The sequence below is a fragment of the Zonotrichia leucophrys genome, chromosome 4 (assembly GCF_028769735.1).
Source record: "Zonotrichia leucophrys gambelii isolate GWCS_2022_RI chromosome 4, RI_Zleu_2.0, whole genome shotgun sequence".
NCBI lineage: Eukaryota > Metazoa > Chordata > Aves > Passeriformes > Passerellidae > Zonotrichia > Zonotrichia leucophrys.
In genome coordinates, this window is record NC_088173.1 from 5,129,780 (window position 1) to 5,146,694 (window position 16,915).

General features: G+C 45.6%; 1 protein-coding gene across 2 annotated transcripts in view; it reads left to right on the forward strand.

Moving 5' to 3' along the window:
* Positions 1 to 1,157: 1,157 nt before the first annotated feature.
* The window catches only part of LIMCH1 (LIM and calponin homology domains 1), a 174,422-nt gene continuing 158,664 nt past the window's right edge, over positions 1,158 to 16,915 (forward strand). Inside the window, exon 1 of one of the 2 annotated variants that reach the window (XM_064710318.1) lies at positions 1,158 to 1,591. In XM_064710318.1, the coding sequence (XP_064566388.1) occupies positions 1,496 to 1,591 (96 nt within the window). In that variant the 5' untranslated portion in view covers positions 1,158 to 1,495. The remainder of the gene's footprint in view (positions 1,592 to 16,915) is intronic. The other variant, XM_064710319.1, reaches the window with a different exon arrangement.

Below are 16,915 nucleotides of genomic sequence, written 5' to 3' on the forward strand. Positions count from 1 at the left end.
GTTAAATATATACACTTTTCTGGTATATTTGTATTTTAAGAGTTGGCAATTTTTGTTGACTATCAAAACAAACAAGATTTAAAATCCCAGCTACTGAACTGAGGGGAAATAAGGCCCAAACTAAGGGCATGTTGAAAAGTAGATCCTACAGTTTGCTTCTTGTCAAAGCTTGTTGACACCTATCACAAGCGGAAGCAGTGGCCAGCTACGACCCCTTCAAAAAAACCTTATTAGTAGGGGTTAAAGTTCACACACCTGCATTGCCAGCACACAGATGCTTTTCTATGCTTTCAAAAATATAAGCAAGTAACTTTAGCTCGTGTTTTGAACACTTGTGAGAGGAGATTTTTAGGATTTGGCTTTAAAAGGCCTGGTGAAAAAAAAATAATTCTGTTTCTAGAAACTTCTATGGCTAAAAAGCATCTGCTTGATCTGGGAGTACTCACACCATGTAAGTTAGGCATGCAAGTCTCTGCAGGACAGAGTTGGATTTCTTCCTCTACATAAAGACAAAACCGGGAAGCATGCACCATGGTTTATATTTTCAAGCACACCTTGATGCCTGCTCTGCTTCCCAAGGACGACTAATGAGTCCAGCGCTGTGCTGGCCCTCCCGCGTTTTGGCCAGGCCGGTGTGGCCCCTGAGCAGCCACCCGAGGCTCAGCCATCCCGGGGCGATGTTCCGCAGTGCCTCAGAGGCACCTGCCGGGCCCCGCTCCCGGCGCAGCGGCCCCGGCCCTCGGGCAGGTGGGGAGGGCCGGCCGGGCGAGGGGCAGAGCGCCTTCCCGCCGCGGACATGGAGGTTCTCGGGCGCTCTCCGGAGCACCATCGATTAATGAGGTGTTTAAGGCAGCAGCCGCCAACAGCAACACACCGTGTGCGGCTCGGTGCCCCCCGAGAGCTGAGGCGGGGGACTGGCTGCCCCCCGAGCAGGGGAGCCTTGACACCGAGTCCGCCCTCCCCGGGAGCAGGGGTGAGGGCAGCGGCTCTGCCCCAAGCAGGGGGAGTGCCTTTCCATCCCCGTCCCCGTCCCCACCAAGGGGGTGCCCGAGTCCCCCGCCCACCCCCCGGCCGCAGCGCCGCCCGATGCGATGCTCGCGGCGGGGAGGCGGCGGCGCGGGCATTTGCATGGGCTGAAGGCAAAGCGGCTTCGCCCGTCTGTTTTATTTTTAGCTGGCAGCTCAGGACAGCGCAGCGCAGCTCCGCTCCGCCGGCGGGGCGGGCGGGGCGGCAGCCGAGGGAGGACCGAGCCGGCAGGGCGGGCGGGCGGACGGGCACCGGCGGAGAGAGGTTACCGCAGGCGAGCTGCAGCCAGCCGGGCTGCGGAGCGCCGCCGCCCCCGGCTCCCGCCCCGGCGGCTGCGAGCAGGGAGAGGCAGGGACAGACGGGCAGCGGCCTCCGGCGTGCCCTCGCTGCGGCCGCGGCTCGCCCCGGGCCGGCGACTCGGTGCCTGGCTTCTCCCCCGCCGCAGCCGCGGCGCGCCGGGGCCCTGCAGATGGCCAGTCCTGGGCTGGAGCTGGGAGAGGTTCAGCCTCCTGCTGAGCCCCCGCAGCCCGAGCTGGCCTTCACCGAGGCTCAGAAATGGATCGAGGTAAGCCCGCGGGATGGCAGGGGTGCGGGCGCCTGACCCCATCGGGGACGCCCCGCGGGACAACCCGGTGTCCTTCCCTCCCCCCCACGGTCGCTGTCCCCCCGGGACTGTGGGCGTTTTATTCCACGCTGATCTCTATCCCGGCCTCCCCGCCGCTCTCCCCAGCTTTCCTCGCTGCGGGGAAAGCAGCCGGGGCCGGCCGAGCCGCCGCTCAGCCTCCGCGCAGGGTGCGCGCCTTTGGATGGGCCCCCGCCCCCCTTCCGCCGCTTCCAAACTTAATCTGCTAATCGCATTTCCCCGCCGCGGCGCTGGGATGAACGGACCCGGCTGTAAACACGAGCCGGGCAGGTGCGCCGAGCTGCTCTGGAGCGGGCGCGGATGCTCCCCCGGCCCCGCGGCTCCCCGGGCCTCGGGCGGCAGCGGCGGCCGCGCAGGGAGCGCTCCGCAGTGCGCGGAGGGGCGGGCCGGCCCCGCTGCCAGCCCGCGGACAGCCCTGCTGCCCCTGCTCCCGTCTCTCGGCCCACCAAGGAGAGAGATTTAGCCTGGCTGTTCAAGCAGGGCAGAAAAAATAGATGTGCTGGCTGTTTGCTCGCGCCGTAAAACGGAAAGATGGGCAGGTGGTGGGTCAAATTTAACAGTTAAATATTTTGGCATGTGCCAATAGAGACGCTGAAAATAGCTCTCCATCTGATTTCCGGTACAGAACATGTGTGAAGGTGGCATAAACCCAGATACCAGGGTAGCTGCTCCCTTCAGCTGGGGGCTTTGAATTTAATCTGCAGCTTTTAGAAAGCCTCAGTGGATTCTCTTTCCTGAAAGTGACTAGGCAAAAGGTTGTAAAAATCCTTGTGACTTTAAGATTCTGTGAAGCCCCGTGAATTTCAGACTGTGATGTTTTAGTCCGGTATCAATTGGAAAAGTAATGCTGTGTCAGTCTTCAGGGAACTGGCCCTGACATGATACAAATCTGGCTGGTGTAGGACCAGAGGCAGAGGAACCATGATGAATGTGAAAAGAAGGGCTTTTGTGCCAAGGAAAGGTGAGCATGCAGCTTGGAAAAGTGGAGGGCACATAAACTCCATTTGTCTTGGGAAGATGAATACAGCAGTTTCTCTATAGCCTTCTTTATGACTGAGGACCAAGGGAGAGAGGCACGTGACTCCATCATACATATGCTATAAACATACCTTGTGACCATGAGTCCTGCTGACTGCCGATGAAGCCAAGAACTCAATGGTGAAGCAGTTCTCTGTAGATAACAAAGCTGTCATCAGCCACTCCAGGCATGATAATAATTAAGGGACTATAAGTCTTCCTGTATTAGAACAGAACCTTGTGGGTCAGGCAGAAACTTCCCTCTTGGGCAGTTTATTCCACAGTTCACTGTGGGAGGAGGTCTCATGCCTGCTTCTTCTGCTACACAGGCCCTGGTGAGCAGAGCAGGAGAGCTCCTTAAGTTCTTTGTCCTCCATGCAAGTCCAAGAGTTCAATGTGTACAGGGGAAGCTGTCAATAACTTCTTGTGCTTCCTCCAAATTTTTAAGCATCTGCTTGATGCCTGAGTGACAGAACTAATGTACTGTTAATTTTGCAGCCGTCCCCTTGCCTGAGGGGAATGTGTCAGGAGCCTGGAGCACTGCCACAGCTGTGGTGTGAGAGGGAAGCATCTGCCTCTCCAGCAATGCCCAGAGTTGATGCTCCCACTAAGAGAAAGAAGGAAGAAGCTTCCAGTGAAGCAAATGTGGCTTAATTTGCTTAACACATCGTATTTTCTTTTAATGCCAGTTTGGCTTAAGCTCTGGAGCATGAGGGTTATTGCCTCTTCCAAAAATCTGGTCAGCACTTACCCTTCTAAATCTGGATGGTTTGAACTGATTGAATTCTGCAGAACTTGATATGCTAGTGCAAAGTTATCGAGAAGCAATGTCAGTCTTAAAAAGAAATAAAATTAAAAAAATAGGAAATTATAAGGTATCAACATTCAGTGTGCCAAGCCCTATCAATTTGCATGAAAAGCAGAAATGGGGGTCATGCTGTGTCTGGCTACTAAGTCCATCTGCTTCACCTGGCTCTGTACTTGTCTGTCACCAGTTTATTCTCTGGCCTAAAGATGTTAGGAAGTGTCCAGTGTGTTGTGTCTTCCAGCTCCCCTCTGACCATTTAAAATTACATCTCCCTCAAATGAAAAGAAAAGAAATTTTTATAATTGCAAGGAGAGCTATTGAACCTGTAGTATGGAGCAAACAAGCTAGTGAGAATGTTAACAGTGTAAAACAGCTTAAAATCTGTCTTAGGCTGTAAAATAGTGCCGTGCAAGGAAATTAAAGTAGAAATGGACAGATTGAAAACTCTTTCAGCTTACTGTGCATTTTTATTTCTAATGATTAAGTTGTCTGACTTGCTTGTTTGATTCTCATCTGGTTTAAATCCTTGTGTGAGGGCTGTCACTGTTGTTGTAGGGCTGCAGAAATCCACCCCGTGGTCTGCAGTACATTTCTCCTTTGGTGGGACTGGAAAAAGAGGCTTCTCCTCCTCTTGCAGATGGGCAGCCAAGACATTAAGTTATGAGTGTTTAGATCTGCAAGGATCAAAAAACTTCCGTTCCATGCTCCAGAGGTCTTAGGGGTCCTGTTTTTACTCCTTGGGTCTGTCACCTTTCTCCAGAGATGGTCTTCTGCGTGCCACAAGCCTTCCTTTTTCTCTGCCAGCGCTACTTTAATCTGGATGCTGCAGTGTAGGGTGGTCTAAATTACACTGAAGTTTTGGTGGATACCTTTGGGTAGAAAACCGGAGTTCAGGCTTGCTTCATTTTGCACAAATATCAACTGTGCATCCCCCTTGTAACAGCAAACTAGTCTATTATTTTAGTTTAGCTTGGCATGTACTACTTAAATGAAGAATGCCCTCCTAATGATAAAATGCACCTTATTAGTAGCACTCAGAGGAATTAAAATAAAGGCACACTGAATGAAAAATCATGTGAGAGAGCTACATCAGTCTGCATTATTAAAGGTGTGGTATCTCATTTCAATTAATGTGTCTCAGTTTCACTGAAAGAATATATCAACCTTGTAAAGCCTAGTGGCATACTATAGCAAAATAACAAATCTAATTTAATCTAATGGCCTGTAATCTTAAAATATCAAGGTTCTTGTGTGTGTGTTTAATCTGGAATAGCTGGTGGTTGAAAGAACATCTGTATAAACAGAGTTATTCTTGCTGTAAAGACTCATAGGAGAATAATACGGTAATAAAGTCACATTTAATACTGGTGTAACTCCTCAGGGTATTGTTATCTTCTCATCGTGCCTCCTAGCCTTGCCTCATTAATATGCTCTCTCCTCACTGCTGGGACTTGGTTCAATTAGGGATGGTTTTTCCATAGATTTGAATTCCTTAGAAACTTTGCTAGCTGATAAGAAAACTTCCTTCATAGTTGTAAGGCAATAATAAACAGGTTGTGTTTTTCTGTCCATTGTGACCAGTGCTTGACTTTTATTGTTCCCTCTAGATGTGTGTAAGCTAAACCCCATCAACTTCTAATAATCTGCTGCTTTTTTCTTATATACATTCCCCACGTGAATTCTTGTGTTATGGGGAAATTTGCCAGCCAGAGAAGTTTGTTGCGTGTTTTGTGCCTTCTTTTTGCCTTCTAGCAAAAACACCCCTTAGATTTTTGTATTTAAGGTGATGTTTTAAATTGGTAACAGTGGTACTGCTTCTAGGAGTAGCTGTAGGACCACGTGCATTCCCTAGTGCCTCTGGATGTGCCACAACATGCAGAAAAATAGGCAGGCCCCTCCTGCCCTATCTTCTCTATGGAAGAGTGTGAGAGGCAAGTGACCCAGGAAAATAAACTTCATGTGATTTGCTTGAGCTGGGAGTCTAGAAACAAGGTTTCTATAGGGTTTATCTCAACCAGAGAGGAGGTTCCCACTGCAAAAATGTAACTTGAAAGGAGTTGAAGGTAATTCATTGAGCAAAATCTTTCTTGATGGTGAAGGACTTGTTTGGAGTATCTGCAGCAGTGTCCTGGAACTTGAGTAATACACAAGTTTGTTTATATGGGCTTCACAATGTAGTATGGCCTTTGAGGAACATCAGAGATAAAGCTCTTTTGGTGAAATGTATTGGGGAAGCTGACTGATTCACTGAGTATATGAGCAATCTGTGTCCTGCAGGAGTGTTTCTATTTCCAAACATGTGTAGTCATCTACTCTTCTGTGAAGCTGATCCTGGGATCCTTGAATAGGGACACCAGTTCCTTTGACCACTGACACAATTCCTAGAACACTGGTGCCTGTAGTCAAACTGAGGCCTTTGGGTGCCCCTACAGTCATGCCATTATTTGGATAGGAATTCATTCAATCCAGCAGACATCTTCTCCAGCAAGCATTTCCAGAGACTTCAGTTGAACCACTTTATGAGAGTATTTAAATACAACCATTTAAGCACAGAATGTTGCACCAAGCTCTAGAAATGAATGGTTTTATTAATCAAATATTGTAGAATAGCTATTGAATGAGCCTCCAAGCAGCATTTGCAGGTCAAATTTCTTAGCCTTTAGTCTTTCTTTCTTTTGAGCTCTTATTCTTCTGCTGGAAGAGTGTCTTACCTATATACTTTATGTAATGTATTGGGAATTAATTTATTAAAGTGAGCAAGTGTATTCTCAGACTAGAAGAAATGTATGCAAATGTGTTAGACAAGTAGCCTGATATGTGGACAAGCTGAGGTACAGGCCAGAAGAATTCTTCCCATGGTGTTTGTAAGGTAACCGTGAAGAATCAAAAGGTGTGTGGCTGGTATCAGGCTCTAGATGTTTGTGAATGCAGGACAGCTTTACTGTGATTACAGTGACTGGACTTGGAGAGGAATTCTTCACTGCTATCTCTGCATCTCCTCCTGGGCAGCGTTTAGGGACTGCAGGCAAGACAGATGGGATGCTCTTCATTCTGGCTCAGTTAGTAATTTGGTGGAATGACAGCTAAATTGACTTAATGGGGGTGGTAGAACCCACCCAAACTCTCTGACCCTGTCAGACTACCACCTTCTAGAAATTTTTTCCCTTCCAGTTGCCTGGCAGCCGACCTCCAGTGCTGTACACATGAACCCAGTTCCCTTGTCATGAGATCTGTTTAAGCCATGCTACAAGTAGCACTTGGCACAGGGCTGAAAATAATCAGAACAACAATACTAGTGTTGAAGGGATAATGTCAGGAAAAGCAGGACTGAACTCTTAATAGTCTCAAACCTGAATTAATTTCTACTTTCAGTATTGAAATTTTAAAATAGGTGAAAGATCTGACCTTAACACAGTCTGGGATGCTGTTATGCAGTTGGTGGTGGAGACCAGTTAGCACAGTTCTATCATGTCAGTGGGCTTGTTCTGCTGGCAGTTACATTTTTTGCAATTACTTTTTTAAAGGCAAGCTTTGGTGCTCTAGAAAGGAAGGTAAAATCTTTTCCAAGTATGGAGTTTAAATAGTAGGTTGATACAGCAGTATTTTCTAGCTTCTAAAATGTTTTGTCTTATCAGGTTATAAAAACTGCATTATCTTTTGTTTGGAAAATCTAGCAGTCTAGGAGCTTTTCATTCATGGATGAAAAATTCTGTGCATTCTTTTCTGCAAACATTCCAAGAAGAACAATTTTCTAAAGAAAAAGACATTTATGGAGTGAAAGTGTCACTCAAAAGGACAGCTGCATGGGGCGAGATATGAATATTTTTGTGTGCATGCCATGAAGATCTAAGCTTTCCCTCCTTCTCTTTCTCCTTCTCCTTCTCCTTCTCCTTCTCCTTCTCCTTCTCTTCTCCTCCTTCTCCTTCTCCTTCTCTTCTCCTTCCAATATTATCACTTAAAGACGGAAGTCTTGCCTCACTCAGGCCCTTAGATGACAGTGAGTACCGCAGATACCATGGCACCAGGAACATGACATTAAAATTGATAGTTGAAATTCTCCCAGCTATGTTAACCACTGCTGTGGGTGAAAGGGCTGTGTCCTTGAGACAGAATGTGAAGAACAGTAATGTTCCACAGCTTAAAATGAACAGCAGAAATGTAATTCCTGTACCTGAGACAGGGTGGGGACTGACTGCTGGGGCAGCAGCTCTGATGGAAAGGACTGGGGGAACCTGTGGGAAACAGGCTGGGTACAAGCCTGCGGCATTCTGCCAGAAGAAGAGGGTACTCCTTCATGATCTTCTGGAGCTGGTAGTGATGAAAGTGGTTGTTTGCTCCTGTTTGGCACTTGCTAGGCCCCTCTTGGAATACTGCATCCAGTGTTGGAGCCCAGAGTGTGGGAGGGACATTGGTAAGCTAGAGGAAACTGAACAGGGAGCCCCCAGGCTGGATTGGGCTGGAATATTGTCATGAAAGAGAGAGGGTGATGGAGCTGGGCTTCTTCAGGAGAGGTGGCTTTGTGCGGACATGGCAGCAGCATCGCTGTACCTGTGAGAAGGTTTTTGAGAAGACAGATTCAGGCACTTCACTGAGGTATGTGACAGGAAAATGAGATACTTGTCATAAATTAAAATAGGAAAGATTGTGGCTTTGATGTAGAGAGAAGTTTCTTCACTATGCCAGATGAACATGGGTGCAGGTTGACCAGAGGTGCTGGGAAAACACCATCCCTGGAATGTTTCATTCCTGTCTGGACAAAGCTGGGAATGGCCTGGTCAGACCCAAGAGCAGCACTTGCACAAAGCAGAGGTTGGACTAGAGGCCTCCTGGTGTCCCTACCAACCTGGTTATTCTGTGCATCTATGGCTCCTTGACAGTGGGTGGGTAAGCATCACTTAATTTTATTTTTAATGCTACTTTATAGGCCACTTGTGTTATTGTAGTGAAGAGCCTGTTTATATAACCAAGATCCTTCTTTATAGAGAAGCAAAACTCCTATGGCTTATGGCAGGCATCTTCAGGGTATGCTACTGAGTTTTCTTTGTAGAAACTCATCAAGGCAGTATGAAATATGTTTGGCTTCTAATCTAACTATTTTTGCTAAACCTGTTTTATTATAGGAAACTGTAAAAATTACTAGTTTCATTGGCTTGGCTTGAATTTTTTTTATGCACTGCTATAATTGACCATTAAAGAATTTAAGTTTCCTTTCCTTTCCAGATCTTGAGAAGATGACATGCAGGCTTAATTCTTGAGAATTTAGATGCTAAATCCTTAAGAGGCTTTTTGTTTGTGGTATTAGTTGTTTATAGGAATCCTTTACCTTGATACTCCCTCTGCTCAGTTCCAGTATAACCTGCTACTGCTAAAATCCTGTTAACTAGGATTTTTCTTTAGTTGTGTGCATATGTGATGATTATTGCCAGCAATCCTTACCCTAGAAAAATGGCTAGATTAACAACAGGATTAATAATAGAGCTTGCATCTGATGTTAAAATTGACTTGAAGTAGTCTAGTGAATTCTTGATTGATGAGGAGAAGAAAATTCTCTTCATTTGCTCACTCGAAGAGAAACCCTATTTTGCTGGTTTCAGAGGTCTCATGCCTAGTACCAAAGACAGCTTGATTTTGAAATCAATCTTGACAAGCTAAGATTATGAAAAATAATACTGCTGTGGCTTCTTGGCTTTGGCATCATTGTCAGTGATTCACAGAGCACTTCACAGGCTAAGGAGCAGCACGGTGGAGGCAGGGGAAGCAATTCTTTAATTCTGCTCTGAATGGATGGATGAGTAAGGTGAGAGAGAAATGCTCTTCATTAATTGATCCTTCCCAGAGTGTTCTGCATGATCCCTGGTTCATGATGGAAATAAGACAGGGATTTTTGCAATGTGTGATCTGATCCCACTGTGAATTTCAGAAAGAACATCAAAGGAAAAGTTCTCTGTGATGGCTTTTTCCTTATGCTGTCCCAACATCCAAATTCTCTCTACCTCTATCTGACTTTTCCACAGTCCTCAGATGAATCCCAGCCCTTCAGTTATCTACAAGCTATATGGAAAGTGGCTGCACATATTCTATGTAATGCGCAAAACCCAGGGGACCTCATGCTGATTCTGTAAATACATTTCCCCTGGTTTCCTTTCCTCTTGATGTTGGTAGATCTCTGCAGAGCGCTGCAGTCGGGAGCAATCAAATGTCTGGGTGGATTACAGTATCATTTAATAAATAAATTAAGCTGTTACCTGCAGTTCCTCAGTCATGCATTGCTGTGTCTCAGGTTGTTTTCACCAACAATGAGGAAGCAAAATCTATGGAAAGATTAATACGTAAGAGTTACAAAAATTTATTTTAGCTCTGATACATGCATACATCAAAAGTGCAGGTCAAGGGCTTTACATAATATATTGATAATGCTTGATAGCACTGCGTCATCTGAATTCCTTCACATGGGGTGGGACTCTTGGAAGGAGAAGTTGTGAACTGAAGATGAAGAAAAGTATTGTCTTCCACTCTGGGACCTTTGCATTTCCAGAGTGGCAGGAAAAACTCCAAATGGTCTTTCCACTAAAACCAAAAGGCCAAGAAACTCAAAGGAATTTGTAGCTCAGCATCGGGTCACAGACTGGCACAAAGAGCTTTAACTGTTGCTCTGACTTGAGAAGCATAACCTTGCTTTTGCAAAAGCAGAGGCTGATACCCATATAATAACTGATTTCAAGTGGGAGCAGAATGCCTGCATGGCTACAGAGGACAGGGGGTTGAGGTTAAAAATCTCTTTGTGGGGCTTTGCCAGCATTGTTCTCCATGAAATGCAGAAAGTTGTGCTGTTGTATGACAGCAGATTGTGGCTCTGGTGGAGGTTAGAGGTCTTACTATGGGTCTTAAAGCAAATGTAATTCCCAAATCCAAACCTCTAACTTTAGTCTTCACCTGCATATTAACATTCAAGGAAATTATGGAACTCATAATAATTTCATTTCTTGTGCAAATTTTATATCTGATATTGGTGTATTGGACACTGTTTTAATTCTACTTCCAGCAAATACTGAAAATTCTTTGTCTGAAAGTCTACTTTACTAATCTAGAAAATTCTTAAGTTTTTTTTAAGTCTGCTGTCAGAGAAGGGAAGCTTCTGTGTCTGAGGAAAAGCACTGAAGTTGTCCTCCCTCTTTTTTCCCCTGAATTCCTGGTTTTGAGTATTAACTTCATGCCTTTGATGGCAATTTTGCTTGTATTTTCCATTTTCTTTTTTTTCCATTTTAAAAAGTGTCATGGTGTGTTAGCTGAAGTCTGCTACTTGTCAGTGAGCATTTCCTGACTGTGTTTGGGAAAGGGAGAGGGATGAGAAGAGGCAGAAGGGGCTGCCCTGTCTCTGTCAGGCTGGTGCAGGCAGGGATGCCCAGTGTGCCAGGATGTTCATCCATGAATCCCTTGGCTTTGTTTCTGTGCGATTGTTGGGATTCATTTCAGTGGGATAACTCGCATATATTGTTGCAAAAACAACTCTGGAATTTTTTTCAGTCCAGAGGCATAAATGTAACTATGTAATCTAAACAGGAAAAAAAAAAAAAGAGAGAGAATAACTATGCAAGTATCTTTTTTGTATTTGTCCTTTTCCGGATTCTGGTGAGTTTTGTTTGAAGTTGTGGTTTGGAAGAAGGAAGCTATGCATTTACGAGTATGTATGTGCAGTGTCTGTCATCTGACAGTATTTGGATCAGTTAAATATAGGCAAGAAAATAATCTGTTTTCCAGAAAAAATTATGCTTGCAAGGAAAAGAAGGTGTCATAATCAGCGAGTCACAAAAGTGAGTCTTGCCCAAGTTTACAGAAATTATATAAAACCTTGGTCATCTATCCTACCCCTCCCAAACCCAATTTTTATTTCAACAAGAGGGCCTTTAATTTTGGAATAACATGTTAAAAACCCCAAAATCAACAAAGTTTAATTGACTCAAATGATCCTTTATTTAAAACATCTTGCCTGATCCAAAGGGAAGCAAAAGTACTCTCTAAACATTTTTAATTGTGAACATGCAGGTCTTCAGTCTTGCTGGGACTTTGTTTTCTCCTTCTCTCAGACCAGAGCCACTCTGCCCATGTCACTGCTCTGCTGAGGGACGTTCTGGCAAGGCAGGTACTTGTGCCTGCTGGTGCTAAGGGCTGTAGGCAGTGCTGCACTCAGCTCTCAGCACAGCCCAGATGCACGGCCACTGCTCAGAGTGGAGGTGCTGTGGTGGCAGGGCTCAGAGTGGAGGTGCTGTGGTGGCAGTGGTCACAGTGGAAGTGCTATGGTGGCACTGCTCACAGTGGAGGTGCTGTGGTGGCACTGCTCACAGTGGAGGTGCTGTGGTGGCAGGGCTCAGAGTGGAGGTGCTGTGGTGGCAGGGCTCAGAGTGGAGGTGCTGTGGTGGCAGTGGTCACAGTGGAGGTGCTGTGGTGGCACTGCTGGGAGTGGAGGTGCTGTGGTGGCAGTGCTCGCAGTGGAGGTGCTGTGGTGGCAGTGGTCACAGTGGAGGTGCTGTGGTGGCGCTGCTCACAGTGGAGGTGCTGTGGTGGCAGGGCTCACAGTGGAGATGTTGTGGTGGCAGTGCTCACAGTGGAGGTGCTGTGGTGGCACTGCTGGGAGTGGAGGTGCTGTGGTGGCAGTGCTCACAGTGGAGGTGCTGTGGTGGCAGTGCTCACAGTGGAGGTGCTGTGGTGGCACTGCTGGGAGTGGAGGTGCTATGGTGGCACTGCTCGCAGTGGAGGTGCTGTGGTGGCATGCTGAGTGGAGTGGAGGGGGCAGCTATGGAGTGCTGGGTGCTCAGAGTGGAGGTGCTGTGGTGGCAGTGGTCACAGTGGAGGTGCTGTGGTGGCACTGCTCGCAGTGGAGGTGCTGTGGTGGCAGGGCTCAGAGTGGAGGTGCTGTGGTGGCAGTGGTCACAGTGGAGGTGCTGTGGTGGCAGGGCTCAGAGTGGAGGTGCTGTGGTGGCAGTGGTCACAGTGGAGGTGCTGTGGTGGCAGGGCTCACAGTGGAGGTGGTGGCTCTCATGTGGTGGTTCCAGCTGGTGGTTCCAGCACAGGCAGCTGCTGCACTGCAGCTCCTGACATCCAGAGACTCTCAGACCGGCAGAGCACAGAGAAGGGTGAGATATATCCTGTGAGGAGATAAGCATAAAGGGAGCATGGGGTGTTAAAAATCAAGCTGGTGAAGTTGCAGTAGTTTTACCTCCCTTATTTTTCAGTGATTATTTTCTCCCAGGAGGCAGTCCTCATTTGGATTTGCTGATGCTCACTTGCTATGGGTGCCCTCCAACTAAAGGCATCAAACCCATCAAGCTGGATCTGTAGTAGGACTAAATCTGAAGGATATGCCGTTTATGAAGGATGCACTGCAATTGGTGGGCACCTAATTTGGAACCTTTTCTTCCTAAATAGGAAAAGATCCCTATTTCTAGGTAAAAACGCATCTTAGTAATAAAAGCTTTGTAACTTCATTCCTTTCACTCATTTTGCTTTGTGTTGGTAGCTTCAGGGGAGAAAGTAAGCAAAGTAGTTACAGATAGCAATGGGACAATTTAATGAAAATTCACAGAGGTAGCTCTGGGTGACATTCCGGTAAGATATAATAAAAAACTTGTCTACCAGTGCTTGCAGGATTTTATCAAATAATTTCCGTTCATTGTAGTTCACTACTGTCTCTGAAATAATAGCTGAATAATAGCTTTGATTCGGTACTTTTTATTTTTGGATTTCAACCAAGACTCTTGAGTGCATATTCTGGTCATAGGCAGATCTGATATTTGTAGTTTTTACATCCACCCTCAATATTTGTTAGTTTTTCAGCACAATGCTTAGTTCTCCATTGCATTACTGGGTTTTCTTTTTTTCTTTTATTTTTTTTTAAATAAATTGTGTGGAAAAAAACTTGCATTTCAGCTTCCCACATTAAGGGCCTTGAAATCAATAGATCAAAGCCAGAGCAGACTTGCTGGAAGTGGTGCAATCTCAAACTGTGTTGAAAGCTTTTGTTTTCTGCCTTTTTCCTGTCTCTTGGTATCTCCCAAGAGGAGGAGGAGGACCATGATGGGGGTCTCTGTGCAGGGAGGGGGAAAATGCCATCATTGCATGCATGGGGTGCAGGGCTGTGTGACCAGAAGGAGCTGATTTTCACAAGCAGCAGTGAAGGCAGCCTTGGCACAGGACGAGGAGCTCTGATATGAAGCACCAAAGCAATGGTTTCCCATGGCTTGACCTGGTGTGCAGTACACCCTGGAAATACGTGCTGTTGGAAAAACAGCTCATGGAAAAAGGACTGTCAGTGTTAACTATGAGCAGGGAACATTTCTCAGGGCAGGCAACTTCAGCCAGGTAAAAGTTTTCTTTTAGGATTGAGAGGGATTGATAAGCATATTGAACACAAAAACGTATGATAAGAGGAAAACATAAGCTCCTATTTTTGTGTTTGGTGGGGAGAGTGCTTTAAACTTAGAACTGCAACAGCATGAAAGCTGCAAATGGTTGGTGAAGCAGATGTGATAGAGACAACAAAGTTAAGATGCTTCCACGCGTCAAAAACTCTTGCTGCTGCTCTATTGAGAAAAAGCTTTTATTTCTTCAAGGAAAAGCAAGTTTTTGTGTTTGGTGGGGAGAGTGTAGAAATGTAGAAAGCTGCTGGCAGGGGCAAAAGATCACTTCCAATGTGCACACTTGTGTCCTTTATTGTCCAGAGGTGTATCATAGCAGAATTCCTTAGGACAATGGCATGAAACGAAAAGAACTGCTGTCTGACAAGTCTTCCACAACCAATTGCATTTACAGGTTGCCATGAAAATGTCTTGTGAACGACTGAGCTTGAAGCCAAATGTGTTGACCTGTACACTTGTCCTACTCCTCAGAGCCATGATTTCTTCCTGCCAGAAGTCTAATGAGGCTGTTGGAGGGAAAGAGCACGTTTGGGAATTTCTGGACTGCTGTGACTATAGCTCTTTCACTCCCAGTGCAGTGATAGAATATTTGAGCTAATACAAGTTAGGGGAATTACAACTTTGTTTTTACTAGTAAAATAAAATAAAATGCCCTTTTTTTTGTTTTGTTTTGTTCATCAACAGCCCATCTAACTTAAAATATGGCTTTTGACTGAGGGGCTTTGGACCATTTTGCTTGCTGCTTCTGTGGACAGTGTTGGGGGATTTTTTCATCTGTAAATGGCTGCCCAGTAATCCATCTGTTAATGCACAGAAATATGGACGGCAGAAGGCACTCACTTGATGAATTTGTCACATGGATTCTGCCAGCTCTCTGCCTCCTATGTGCCTTAGGGGCTTAAAATATCTTTACATAGGATAATGGTTATTGCGAGCTTACTTGAGTAGTTGACGTGCAGTTGGTCATCCATGCCCCTTGTATCTTTGTATCCTGGTGTATATAACTTCAAGATTTTTCTTCTAAACTTGCACAAAAATAAAGAAATTTAGGAAATTTAGTTGAGAGAAGGGAAGAAATGAGAATTAGCAGAGCCTGGATAAAGAGCTTCAAGAGAACACATCCAGTAACAGGCACTTCAGAGAATATAAGCTAGATCAGGCATGTCTAATCCACTGTAAAATCTCCTTTTCCCCAGGATGTCCTGGTTGCAGTGAAGATCTCAGGCCCTGATCATGTTGCTGGCAAGATGTAGCTCTTTCTACTGGAAATATTTGATAGCAGTTCTGACTAGAGTGGGTTGCTCAGCAGGGCTTAGTAGAGATTTCCTGGTGCATTGTTTCTGTGAAGTTGAGTCTTCAACAGTTCTGCATTTAGTATTCCCTTCTATCACACATTTAGTATTCCCTTCTATCACAGCAGAAAGTGAGAAGCATGAGTACGGACAGATACCAAATTGCCAGATCATCTCTTTGGAAGACGCTTGGACTCAGCTCTCAAATTAATTCCAGATTGACCCTGCTGTGTTTCTGAAGAGAACAATTGCTTCTTTCCTTTACTGCTTCTGTCTTTGTCCTGCATAAATCCTGTTTTTAAGACAGAAGATGGTGGAGGCAGTTTTTAGTTAAACTGTAGTGTGAGCTCTTGGTTTTGCTTTGAGGTTGGGCTGAACATGTTGCTTTCCAGGTCTAGGCAGTTGTTCCTCTAGTCAACTTGAACAGCATTTCATCCTGACAGCTGTTTTGCTGACATTATTCCCAGTTAGTTATTCATTGGGATTAAGGGCTTTCTGCAGCCAGAACTCTTTGCTGGGAGTGTGCTGTCATTTGGCAGACCATGAAACCAGTAATTCTACAGCGCTTAAAAATTTTAATTTGCCCTACATTCTTCCTATTTGGAGTTCCAGCTTAATTGTTCTGTGGGCAAAGAATAAAAATTTACTATAAATACCCTTATTTTTCTCTCTGTTTCCCCTTCCCGCAATATTTTCAAGCCAAAACTTTAAGAGCCAGATTTTGGTAAGGATTGCTTTTTCCTGAGGTAACACAGGTACCATGTGTGGGCTTGGGACTCTGTGTACAAGTGTTCCTTGAGCACAAGTGCCACAAAGTCACTCAGCATCCATCTGCATTGTTCACTCTCTGGAGATGTTACTGCAGTTTCCAGATGTGGTGCCATGGGTAGCATGGAAGAGCCACCTGGTCCCTGGGAGGAGAGTGCTTATCATGGTGGTGATGAGACACTGGTGCTCCTCCTTGCTAGTGCTGGTGGCACAGGTGGTGTCCCTTCACCCTGATGTCCTCACCTCTCGAGGAGGTGGCAGCAGTGGTTCTTGCCAGCACAGCTGGGCGGGGTGAAGCCAGAGGAGGGTGCTTTGTGTTTTGCGGATGCTTGGTGCTTGAATGGCAAATTCTTTCACTTCTCTGCTCCTTGACAGTCACCTGATTGTAAATTGTCTTATGCTTTCAGAGTTACAATTTTAAGCTAATGTGTAAGCAATCCTCCTGTAATTAAAATCAAGGATCAGTTCTCTTTTGGATCTGTAGCTTAGTTTATCCTGGCACAGGTCCAGACTAGATGGAGAAGCTGTTTTGCTCTGCAGGCTTCTTTACTGCTGCTGAGCAGGTAAAAGGAAGAGCTCTGACTGGGTTGCATGCTCTCAGAACATCTGTTTCTTTACTAATATTTTTCTTACTGGCCTTGGATCTATTGCATCATGAAGGTAATGCTAAGCCTATGTGTTACTCTCTCATGGTTTGCATCCAATTTCAGCTCTAGTGCCACCTACTCACACTTTGTGTCTGTAATGTTTGGTGTAATTCTAGAAATAATTGTGATAGCCCCTTAATTTTTATAATGTCTATACTCTTTCCCTTGGCTCATCTATTTGTCCTGCTACCAGAGAGCATTGAATAAATTTGGTACGCTTCTGGCGAGAGCACTCACAGGCATGAAAGTGAAAAAAAAGGTGGTTTTTATTATTAAAAAGAACAAAGTCTTCAACAAAAGGG